General features: G+C 40.0%; 2 protein-coding genes across 2 annotated transcripts in view; one reads left to right on the top strand and one right to left on the bottom strand.

The window, feature by feature from the left end:
* Positions 1 to 5,245: 5,245 nt before the first annotated feature.
* mix1.L (Mix paired homeobox L homeolog) lies at positions 5,246 to 7,335 on the top strand. The gene is given in 3 exon segments (NM_001087625.1): positions 5,246 to 5,396; positions 5,852 to 6,117; positions 6,634 to 7,335. Coding segments are annotated over 3 exon segments (1,119 nt in total).
* Positions 7,336 to 10,710: 3,375 nt separating this feature from the next.
* bix1.1.L (Brachyury-inducible homeobox 1, gene 1 L homeolog) overlaps positions 10,711 to 12,020 on the bottom strand; it is a 2,540-nt gene continuing 1,230 nt past the window's right edge. Inside the window, 1 exon segment of the mRNA NM_001085603.1 lies at positions 10,711 to 11,704. Coding sequence (NP_001079072.1) covers positions 10,919 to 11,704 — 786 coding nt within the window. The 3' untranslated portion in view covers positions 10,711 to 10,918.

The raw sequence follows: 12,020 nt of genomic DNA, 5'->3' as shown, positions 1-12,020 counted from the left end.
GCTTTCAATAGTGATTGCATTTACGCATAACTTTTAAACTATTAAACATTTGTAACAAACAGATATTTGGAAGTTGCTTAAAATAATATTTTCATTCATTATGGAAACATTTTTTGGGTTTACATTCCCTTTCATTCACATGCAAGGACCACAAACCACCTTTACTAGTAATCAATTCATTTACACTGATTTTTAGGCATATTTTTGCAGCTTTATAAATGATTAGATAAATATTATCTGTAATAATGTTCTCTTATAATACACAAAAGCTATGAATATACTGTAAATGATATCCTTATAAACGGCTCTTAGTGATGTCATCAGTTATAAACGGAGCTTAGTGATGTCAATTTTGTCACATGTCTCAAGTTGTGTATTTTAATAAATCAAGTACCCCTTGTGGGAAAATATGAGGATATTAGAAGTAACCTCTGAGTTCATGGTCATGGAACTCATCTGTCACTTACAGTTTAATATCCTTATATTTTACCATAGGGGTACGTTATTCACTATCATTTGCCTGCTAATGTCACCATTCTGCTCAAGTATTCCATTTTTCTTTATTCAAAGGGATACAACACCGTGAAAATCATCTACTTTTGGCTGAAAATAATGGCTAATAATTTGACAATTTGAAAAATAATGTTGTATATTCATTTTGAAAATATTGTTGTTGCTGAGTGCATTTAAGTGATCAAATAAAAAAAATATAGCAGGACTTTTTAAATACACAATTAAGATGCACTCAACAATGCATATATTTAGAGATAAATGTATTACCCCCTACAGCCGTACAGAATGGTCTTGCCCTCGCCAGCTGTAACTGCTCTATGGTTTCTATGAATAACAATAGACGTGATGATTTTGCAGCATTGGAATAAAGATTAATGTCCAGACAGTGACATAGAGAGAAACATGACTAATAATGAAGCTTGACACTGGGTGGGGGATTTAGCTGTCACCTCAGGTGTCAAGTAAGGTGTGGAATTTGCACAAGTCACATGTCTGAGCCCAGCACAGGGTGGAGCCCCGATACAGATGCAAATTGGAATTGTTTTGAGTCTTCGGAAGGTTCAGACAGTTATGGTGACATTATAACAATGTCTCACCAACAACTGTTCTGAAAACTAAGATACTTGTATTTATACATATGTTATATTTAAATTTTATATATAATTTTAAGGATATTAGTTATACAGGGAACTCTGAGTATCACTCATGTACGTATAATAAGGGATAATGTACCCCCTACTGTAAATGATAAGGATATTAGAAGGGGTTCTGTGATCATATAAAGGCAGCAGACCATGCCAAGATACGCATAACTTTATAATGACTTTTCATATCTTTATATAAAGAGCAGATTATTTCAGGTATTTCTGTGGCACAGTTGATAAGTGGGGGCTTTGGGTTAATACAGTGTATATATATATATGTATCAGAGAGCAGTGTATATGGGACAGGACAGAGTTTCCTGTGTGGGAGACATTTCCTGTATATTAGACAGAGCAGATACTTGTCTGTGGGGACAAGATGTGTGGAATGCTTGGGGAATGGGGTTTTGCAGATAAGGGGTCTTTCCATAATATAATTAAATTGACTAAAAATTGTTTAAACATTAAATAAACCCAACAGGATTGTTTTGCCATCAATGTGGATGTAAGCAGCTCATTTCCTCAGATAAAGAAAATCATTTATAAAAAATAGTCTGTTAGAGCTATCTGGATAATGGATTTCTGTTTAAGGGATACCAGACCTGTATATACAGTAGATTGGGTGGAAGTTGACATATTTGTTCCCTTATACCACTGGTTTCCAGTTTGTGGGCTTAGCCACCCTAGGGGGACATGGAGATGGGACTTAGAATGAAGGCTTATTTGCTCTTCTTGATGCTCATAAACTATCCCATTTAAAATGGCAATTAGGATTGGAACGGGGGTCAAAATGTAATTGCTGCACTACATATCGTTATTATTATTATTATTATTATTACATGTTATGGGCTAAGGGGGCACTGGCCATATTTTGGAATAAAGAAGGAACCCAACAGCCACTGCTTTAATACAGTATGAGGGTACAAATATGGGACCTGTCATGCAGAATCTTGTGACCTGGGATTTTCTGGATAACAGATTTTTCCGTAATTTGGACCTTCATTATTTGTCTACTAGAAAATTAAGTAAACATTAAATAAACCCAACAGGCTAAACCTAATAGGCTGGATTAGCTTCTTATAAGGATTAATTATATCTTAATTGGGATCAAGGTACTGTTTTATTATTACAGAGTATAAGTCTAAGGATGACTGCCTTTCCATAATTCAGAGCTTTCCAGATAATGGATCCCATACCTGCGTAGTTAAATACAGTGATCCCCAAACAAGTGGCTAGTGAGCAACATGTTATTCACCAACTCCTTAGCTGTTGCTCCCAGTGGCCTCAAAGCAAAATTTATTTGCATAAAAACCAGGTGTATTGTCAAACAGAGTCTTCTGTAGACTACCTTTCTGCATCGGGGCTACCATCACAGCCTTTATTTGCTACCCCAGGAACTTTTTTCATGCTTGTGTTGCTCCCCAACTCGTTTTACTGTTGAATGTGGCTCATGGGTAAAAAAGGTTGTGGACCCCTGACTTATTGTGTGTAAAGAACATTGCTCATCTCTATCTCTGCATGTATATATATAATCAGGCCCGGATTTCGGGCTGCGGCTCCCCGAGGCCACTGGGTTCTTCTGCCGGCACCCACGCTCACACCGGCACCACCCCCTGTCTATTCCCTACACTGTCTGACTCCCTGGTGTAGCCAAGTGGCACTTACTTACGCTGTTTGGGAAATGTTGTGCCTTGCAGTAGAGCGCGAGTGGTACAGCAATTACAGAGGCCACAACACGTAGTGGCATATCCAGTCTATGTGAGCCTCCACTCAATGTCAGCAAAGAGTCTCCAGGTTTTGTTTTTTGCTGCAACAAACTAGGCACCCACATGGCCCCAGTCTGATGAGTAAATCAAGTTCATTGTCAATATAATGGTATATACATTAGTAGCACTATGTAAATATAAATAGACATACACACGAATATGAGACCTGCTTTGTTTCAAAGTTATTAGTTGATAAGCAAGGCTTGTACCAATTGTCCTGTTTATTTGGTCTCTGGGGGACAACATTTATTACATACATTTGTGTGTAAGTCTCATAATTAATTTCCCACTAGGGGCACTGCTGTATAGTGGGCTACTGTTATCCTGGAATATCTGGCCCCTGGGGCATTGGATTTTCACTGGAGTCTCAGGAAATAAAAGCCAAGCAACCATATATTATGTATTTATTTATTTATACAGCACTACAAATGTGCACAGTGCTTTCCATTGTGTAAACACACACACAGGGGTATAGTAATAAGTTACAGTAAAAATAGATAAATCTATGCTTAAGCAATAAGGTGTTTTAATATACATTTGGGATGAGGTCTGTACAATCCATTTCATGACAATTATACTGTACCTGGGAGTTTCTGGTCCATTCATTTAAATGTTATTTTTTAAAGGGGTTGTTTCCCTTTGAATTAGCTTTTAGAGAGTGATATTCTGAGACAATCTGAAACTGGTTTTCATTTTTTTTTTTTTATTATTGGTGGCTTTTGAGTTATTTAGCTTTTTATTCAGCAGCTCTCTAGTTTGCAATTTCAGAAATCTGGTTGCTAGAGTTCAAATTCCCCTAGCAACCATGCATTGATTTGAATGAGAGACTTTAATATGAATAGGAGAGGCCTGAATAGAAAGAGGAGTAATAAAATGTAGCAATAACAATACATTTTTAGATGTGGTCAGTGACCCCCATTTGAAAGCTGGAAGAGTCAAATAATTAAAAAGTTATATAACTAAATAATAAATAATGAAGACCAAGTGAAATGTTGCCTAGAATTGGTCATTCTATGACATACTTAAAGTTAACTCAAAGTTGAACCACCCCCTTTAAACTTATTACATGAAGTTCTTAATCCTGCTAATATAATTATGTACATACCCTCTTCCAGGCTATTTATATATGGGATGATGTAGCTCCTTCTGTAAATTATAAGGATAGTAGTGACCATATACAGGCACAAGGCTGCAGGCTGAGTTATACAGGGAACTCTGAGTATCACTGATGTATTATAAGGGATAATGTACCCCCTACTGTAAATGATAAGGATATTAGACATCACTGAGGGATTCTGTGACCATATAAAGGCACAAGGCTGCAGGCTGAGTTATACAGGGAACTCTGAGTATCACTCATGTATTATAGGGGATAATTGTACCCCCTACTGTAAATAATAAGGATATTAGAAGTCACAGAGGGGTTCTGTGGCCATATAAAGACACAAGGCTGCAGGCTGAGTTATACGGTGAACTCTGAGTATCACTCGTGTATTATAAGGGATAATTGTACCCCCTACTGTAAATAATAAGGATATTAGAAGTCACTGAGGGGTTCTGTGACCATATAAAGACACAGGCTACAGGCTAAGTTATACAGGGAACGCTGAGTATCACTCATGTATTATAAGGGATAATGTGCCCCCTACTGTAAATTATAAGAATTTTAGAAGTCACTGATTGGGTCCCGTGACTATCTAAAGGTACAAGGCTACAGACTGAGTTATACTGCTAATATCTTCAGAATTTAAAGTAACAGCCAAGTTTAAAGAGATGAGTAACACAAATAACATCACCGAGCCGAGTACTTGTGACTCTTGTGTAGAAGATGAAAATAAGGTTCAGGTAGACTATAAGGGAGACAGAATTGACATATAAAATATCCTGTCTTTTCTCAAACCTCTCTATAGACCACATGAAGTAACCACAAAGCCACAGTTCTGACAAAGCAATAGGTTGTGTAGAAGAAGGTGTAAAGTGTGCATTTCTATGAGAGGTCTATAGATCTATGGAGTGTGCCTTCACTACAGACACCTTATCTGCTGCCCTAAAATGTGTATTCCATGGAAATGTCTGCCCTTCTCTCCAGGAAGTCATGGCTTGCCAGCCTCATGAGATAACATCTAGTACAATAGTGTCTACCTAACACCCTTTAGTCCTGTAGGCCAGGTCTGAGCCTGCACATCCCAGACAAGTTCACACTTCATTGCCCGGTTCAGCCCTGTCTCCTATAAAAAGGAACTCTGGTCTCATTCAGTCATTGAGTCAACCGAGCAGCACTGGTCACTTTGGGAGTCACATGTTTTGCAAGAGCTAGTCCTTAGGATGAATGGATTCAGCCAACAACTGGAGGACTTCTACCCTTCTTACTTCTCCCCCAGCCCATTGGGTTTCAGTGAGCCAGAGGTCCAGCCAGTGGCCATGAACTTGGTGCCAACAACACAGAAGGACATCCAGCAGCAGCCCAACAGGAAAGGTAAGAGAGTTGCCATATTGTTCCCTTTAGACAATACAGTATGGGGATATAGCTTATTGTGTGCCCAGAACATTCCTTCTTTGTATATTTGTATTCATACATATGGGTGGATGTGCCATATTGTTTCCATTAGACAGTATAAGAGTATAGCTTATTGTGTGCCCAGAACATTCCTATTCTGTATATTTGTATTTATTCATATGTGTGGATGTGCCATATGGTTTCCATTAGACAGTACAAGGGTATAGCTTATTGTGTGCCCAGAACATTCCTATTCTGTATATTTGTATTTATACATATGGGTAGGAGGGACCATATTGTTTCCATTAGACCGTACAATATGAGGGTATAGCTTACTAGGTGCACATATAGTTTTCATGAATAATGTATTGATCTGATGAGTTGTTATACAGGAAGGAAACTAATTATTTAACTTTATTATGGTTTATTTATAGAAGTCACCAAGATCCCCAGAGCCAGCGAGCAGAGCCCAGTCCAAAATGTCAGGCCCAAAGAGGCCATTAATACCAAAGAGGCTGACTCGAGAAACCCTGAGCCCGACTCCTCTTTGGTTTCAGCATCTCAGCGACGGAAAAGGACCTTCTTTACCCAGGCCCAGCTGGATATCCTAGAGCAGTTCTTCCAAACAAACATGTACCCAGACATCCACCACCGGGAGGAGCTAGCGAGGCACATTTACATCCCTGAGTCCCGTATTCAGGTAAGATCATGGCTCTGGTCCCTGGCAACAGAAGAAATATTTTCTAAGCAATGTTCCAATTAAAGGAGAACTAAACCCCTGAAAACCTTCAACCCCTTCCCTCCAGTGTCCCCCCCCTGCCCTCTTTCTCCCTCCAGAGTACCTTACTTGAAAGAAGTGTCCCTGCATTAACATTGGTATATTCATGCAGAGTAGCACAGCGGAACTCATGGGCACCATCTTCAGTATCTTCTGATCTGTTTCCCTTTGACAAACTTTCTGTAGGCACGAATACCAGACAAAGCTCTGTGTCAACGCTCACTTAAACAAGGAAGATGGGGGTTTAGTTCTCCTTTAAGTACAAATATATCCCCATAGGAAGCACCCATTGGTACAGGCAAAAGGAACTATGCTCTCCTGATGAATACAGAGCTATCTTCATTCATACATTCAGCAGCATGTTTTTATTAAATAAATGTTTTTATTGTATAGATATAAGAATATGCAAGTAACATTGTGTATCACATTCTTCTACAGGTCTGGTTCCAGAACAGAAGAGCAAAGGTCAGACGTCAAGGTGCCAAAGCCACCAAGCCCGCTCTTGCAAGCCATCATTATTCTAGCACCTCTGGGGCTAACAGGGCAGTATTTCCTTCAGCACCTGCCCCTAACAGCTCCTCATACCAAATGACTTCATCCCGGGCACAGGTCCAGCCTCCAAAAGAATACCAACTGAATAAGTTTCACCAAAGCCAGGGATTCCTTTCCTACCCAGACTCATCTAGTGATGTCTCGAGGCAGAGGTTCCTCTTGTCACAGGCAACACCTGGTGTCTACCACCTGCCCCAGGCATCATCCAATGTCTACGATCAGAATGTGAAATCAAATGACCCTCTGTGGGGCCAGCAGCAAGTATATACAAATATGGAGTCGGTCTTGAACCTCAGCAGAAGACCCCAGCAGATGCCAGCTCAGCCAATGTTCATGAACAGCTTCCAGACCAACAAAATCATCAAATCAAAGATGGATACTACCAGCCCTCCGATCCCTGTATCTACCACTTCAAGCCACCACAGTCAGATGAGTTTGTTTGCCGGCCAAGATCCATGTCACATGTCAACAGCACCGGGCGGAACCTATGGACAGATTTCCCCCATCTCAGATTCTGGTGTCAGTGACACCTCCCCAGAGCCAAGTTCAGACTGGGAAGAGAATGTTTCTGTGCTCCTGCATCTTTGAGGCATTGGGGCAGTTATTATACATCTGAGTTTGTAATGCTCACTCTATATTTTGAACTTATATATATATATTTTGAATATATATTTTGAACTTATTGATGGACTATGAATGGAGTGAAAAGAATTTTGATAGGATATGGTACAGATGTTATAATTCAGATATTCCCATATTGGGTGTCTATAGATATTCTAGGAGTATCTAGATTAGAACAGCACCCCCAAGTTTAACCCTTAGGCTGTTTGCCCCATCCACTACTGTGACACCCAACGGGGGTAACACCACAGTTTGGGGACTATTCTTAATTATAGCAATACAGAGATGTGTGCAATGGGTTTGAGGGATTAATGTACATATATTTAGCCTTTTTATTAGAAGATTTATTTTTTTAATACTGTTATAGTTATACCATTGTATATAAAATGTATCTGCCTGTAACATATCTGTCTATCAGTGGTGCAATAAAGACAATGGAATTGCTGAGACACAAGATCTGTGTATTGGGGGTGATTGGGCGGAGTCAGAATGACTGCTTGTACTGTTAGTATGCAAATATAGTATGCAAATATGGGTTGTGCATATGTAAATGAGGACAATAACATTATGGCTGATTCACCCTGAGCAGGTACAGATGCCCCTCCCTCTATTATTAGCCTAAAAGGGCAAGTGACACCTAAAATGAAAAGGCTTATATACATCTAATTATAAATTGCATGCATTATTTGAGGGTCACATGCTCCAATTAGCAATTTTAAAAAATGTATAGAGACGGCCATGCAGAAAATACAGAAGCTATTTAGAAACACATTGGATATATTTTTATAGACACAGTGCCTATATGTACTGTATATGTTTCAGTAGTTCTTAAAGGAGAACTACACTTCTACCTACTCTTTTAATACAGAGTCTATTGACTGGGTTAGTTATCAATATAAGTAAAGAAGAATGCCGATACCTGTATTTGCAGATGATCGTTTCAAAAGTGTTGTATAGCACCATTGAATAAATTTGGGATCACCCCGTTTGCTGCAAATACAGGTATTGGCATTCTTCTTTACTTGGATTTACTACTGGCGAGTGGCTAGGCCAGTGCCATATATACCTGTATCCCCTGAATTGACTTTGTATTAGTTGTCAATATGTCTGGCCATGTCATATCCATCCGTTGTGTTTTCCAGCCTGGCTACTCAACCAATCATTTAGAGGACAGGTATGAGGACATAAACGTTTGCAAAGGTTATATTAGTATTGTGGAATTAATGTTTAGAAACATTGAACTGAAGACGTTATTTACAAAGTGTTACTGCAGTTGTGGTTTAGCAAAGATGGCTGCAGTCATTTCAACAGATGGGCACTATCCATTAAGGATAGTTGCACTTAAAGATGGATCATTGCATTCTGGAAAACGTATAGAAGGTATAGGCAAATGTAGGGCCATATTGTTTCCCCTAGAGCAGTGGCTCCCAAACTGTACCCACTTTGGGTCCTAAAGATATAGCAAGGGGCCTAGCCAGTTAAGGTGCACTTTAGGGTGAGTATTTATTTGTACCCTGGGTACCCCTGGAACTATAGCAGGGTGACTGTTACCACAATGTTTCTATATATCTATAACCTTGTTATGAGCTAAGGGGGCCCAGACTGAAGGCCAGTTAGGGTGAGATTGGAGATGAGCACTTATTTGTGCCCTGGGTACCCCTGGAACTATAGCAGGGTGCCAGTTACCCCAATGTTTCTATATATATAACCTTGTTATGAGCTAAGGGGGTTAGGGGAGAACAAGGTGATCCAGAATTAAATGTAAAGTAACTCACCAAACAGTGAAAGTGGTCCGGTTGCACCAGCCCCAGACCCTCAGCTTTACGGAGCGGTACAGCAGAGAAAATGGAAGCAGAGCTGACCGGCACTCGAACGGATACACAGGACCAGAGATATTCAGTTAAAAAATAATTTTATTGGTAGAAAATTTAAAAATATAGCTGCATCTCCATCCACCCTACGCATTTTACACCACTTAAGGCCCATGTCCTGTGGATCCGTTTGAGTGCTCTGCTCTGCTTCCATTTTCTATGAGCTAAGGGGGCCCAGCCTGAAGGCCAGTTAGGCTGAGATTTGGGTTGAGCAGAGAAAACCTCTGCAAACAGGCACAAATGTTGATGAACAGTCAAATCCAAAGCTCATGACTGCAATCAATCTAGACAGTAATTTGGGGTAGACTAAATTTGTACTCGTATAAGAGCCATAAAACTAAGACTCTTACTTGAGCTTAGAATTAAACTGTTTAATTGCTGATTTTAATATTATTGTATGACATTAAGGGGCAGATTCACTAAGGGTCGAATTTCGAAGTAAAAAATACTTCGAAATTCGACCCTCGAATTGAAATCCTTCGACTTCGAATATCGAAGTCGAAGGATTTAGCGCTAAACGTTCGTTCGATCTATCGAAGGATTTTTCGTTCGATCGAACGATTAAATCCTTCGAATGGAACGATTCGAAGGATTTTAATCCAACGATCGAAGGAAAATCCTTTGATCAAAAAAAGTTTAGCAAGCCTATGGGGACCTTCCCCATAGGCTAACATTGACTTCGGTAGGTTTTATCTGCCGAAGTAGGGGGTCGAAGTTTTTTTTAAAGGGAAAGTACTTCGACTATCGAATGGTCGAATAGTCGAACGATTTTTCGTTCGAAACGTTCGAATCGAAGTCGAAGGTCGTAGTCGAAGGTCGAAGTAGCCCATTCGATGGTCGAAGTACCCAAAAAATACTTCGAAATTCGAAGTATTTTTCATTCGAATCCTTCACTCGAGCTTAGTGAATCGGCCCCTAAGTATGTATACAATAATATTTTAACCCAGCCCCTGTAATACTCATATTTGTTAATACATGCTGCATACTTGAAATGAAAGATGAATTAACCCACCTGAATTAGCTTACCCCTAGTAATACGGTGGTGTTTATAGTGGAAGTGGTTGAAACACATGTTGTGTATATTATAATCTCTATTAAAATCACTAAGTAGTGATATAAAGCCAAACAAGATTATACTATATTTCTTATGTTTGTCTCCTGGGCCTTTGGCGCTGGCTCCATTTCTAGATAACGTGATTTGAACTTACAAGTTGAGCCAGATAAGGACTGTGGACTTTTCTGAGCCTGGTACATTTGGTCACATACAGGGAAAGCTGTGAGCAGAGAAAATGCTTAGCAAAAATCTTTGGACTATGGCATTGTTGCAAAGATGTTTATATATAGTTTGGCGGTATAATGTTCTAAATACTTGTACTGTACAATATACCCCACCTGTTATACACAGACCTAAACTTGATGAAAATATTCCTTAAGGTCAATGTTGTACAAATAAAAAAGGAAACATTTGTTTGTCATTAATTTAAAAGATTTATTAGTGCAATGAAAAATTGTCCAGTACTGCATTAAGTGTCACTGTATTTTTAAAGATTCCCCCCTGAAACAATACAAAATATAAAGAGCCAAATGTTGAAGTGCTTTGGTGTTGGAGATACATATACACTGTCCTCCTCCTCCTGTGTGTGATGAAGATGATGCGGAAGGCTCCAGCAACGGAGTATTCAAAATAGAGATTTCAGAAGGTTCTCTTCCCAGTCTGAGACTGACTCTGTAGATGCATCACTGACTCCTGAGTCTGAGGACGGAGAGTGAAGTCCATAGCTGCTACACCCTGCCCTGGACAGTGCCCCCTGTGTAGAGTAGGTATTGATATCCTCCTGGTTCTTCCAACCTGTTGCCCCTGGTATCTGTGGGATGATGGTGTTCATATCAGGGGTTATGGTCTTGTTAGGTGGGAATTCCATCACGAGGTTAGAATGCATGGTTACTTGGTTTTGTCTCCAACCAAAGTCTCTCTCAGATTCCTTGCCAGGACTCATACCCTTGGTGCAGTGGCTTGTAATGGGCTTACTAGGCAAATCAATATGAGGGTGGGTACTGGATGTTGTTGGATGTCCTGGGAGTCTCTGGCTGTTGACTGTCCATGAGGATTCAGGGCAAGGCAGGAGGTCCCAGGGCTGGTGGAAGTAATTCTGCTGTACATTGATAATGGGTTGGACTTGTTGCTGTGGAAAGCTGATTGGATTCTGCTGAGATGAATACATCTTGTCCAGACTGGTTCCTTGCATGGAGACATTTGGCTGGAAGCCATAGTGTAGAGTGGCCAATGGCTGGACCTGCTGCTGATAAGATATCATCTGTTGTTGCTGTGCTACAGTTATTGTGCCATTGGCTGTGGGTGCTGGGTTGTACATTGGGGTTCTGTTATAGTAATCTCCAACAGCAGCCAACTTGGTAGATCTGGACCCTTGACGCTTGGCTTTTGACCTCCTGTTCTGAAACCAAACCTATAAAATATAAAGGGGAGAATGAGCTCAGTGCATGACAATAAAGGGTAAACAATTTATACAGGCCCGGACTGGGTCTTGGGTGGGTTTTGGCAAATTGCAGAGGGGCTGCTATAAGGTGCCATAGAAAGTCAGTATTTAGTGGGCTGGTGGGAGCTGTTTGGGCCTCTGTGTACCTGTATTGCCAGGGCCAATTTTAATTCTCAGTCCGGACCTAAATCTATAACAACTATTCAGGAACCCTGTAGCCATTCGCTTCATCTGCTGTATATACAATATATCAATCTTTGGAGGTCATCTAATTACTGAGCTCTCT

This window comes from Xenopus laevis, chromosome 5L (genome assembly GCF_017654675.1).
Source record: "Xenopus laevis strain J_2021 chromosome 5L, Xenopus_laevis_v10.1, whole genome shotgun sequence".
In the NCBI taxonomy this organism is placed as follows: domain Eukaryota; kingdom Metazoa; phylum Chordata; class Amphibia; order Anura; family Pipidae; genus Xenopus; species Xenopus laevis.
The sequence above is the reverse complement of the archived record's forward strand: the minus strand, read 5'-3'. Positions and strand labels throughout refer to the sequence as shown.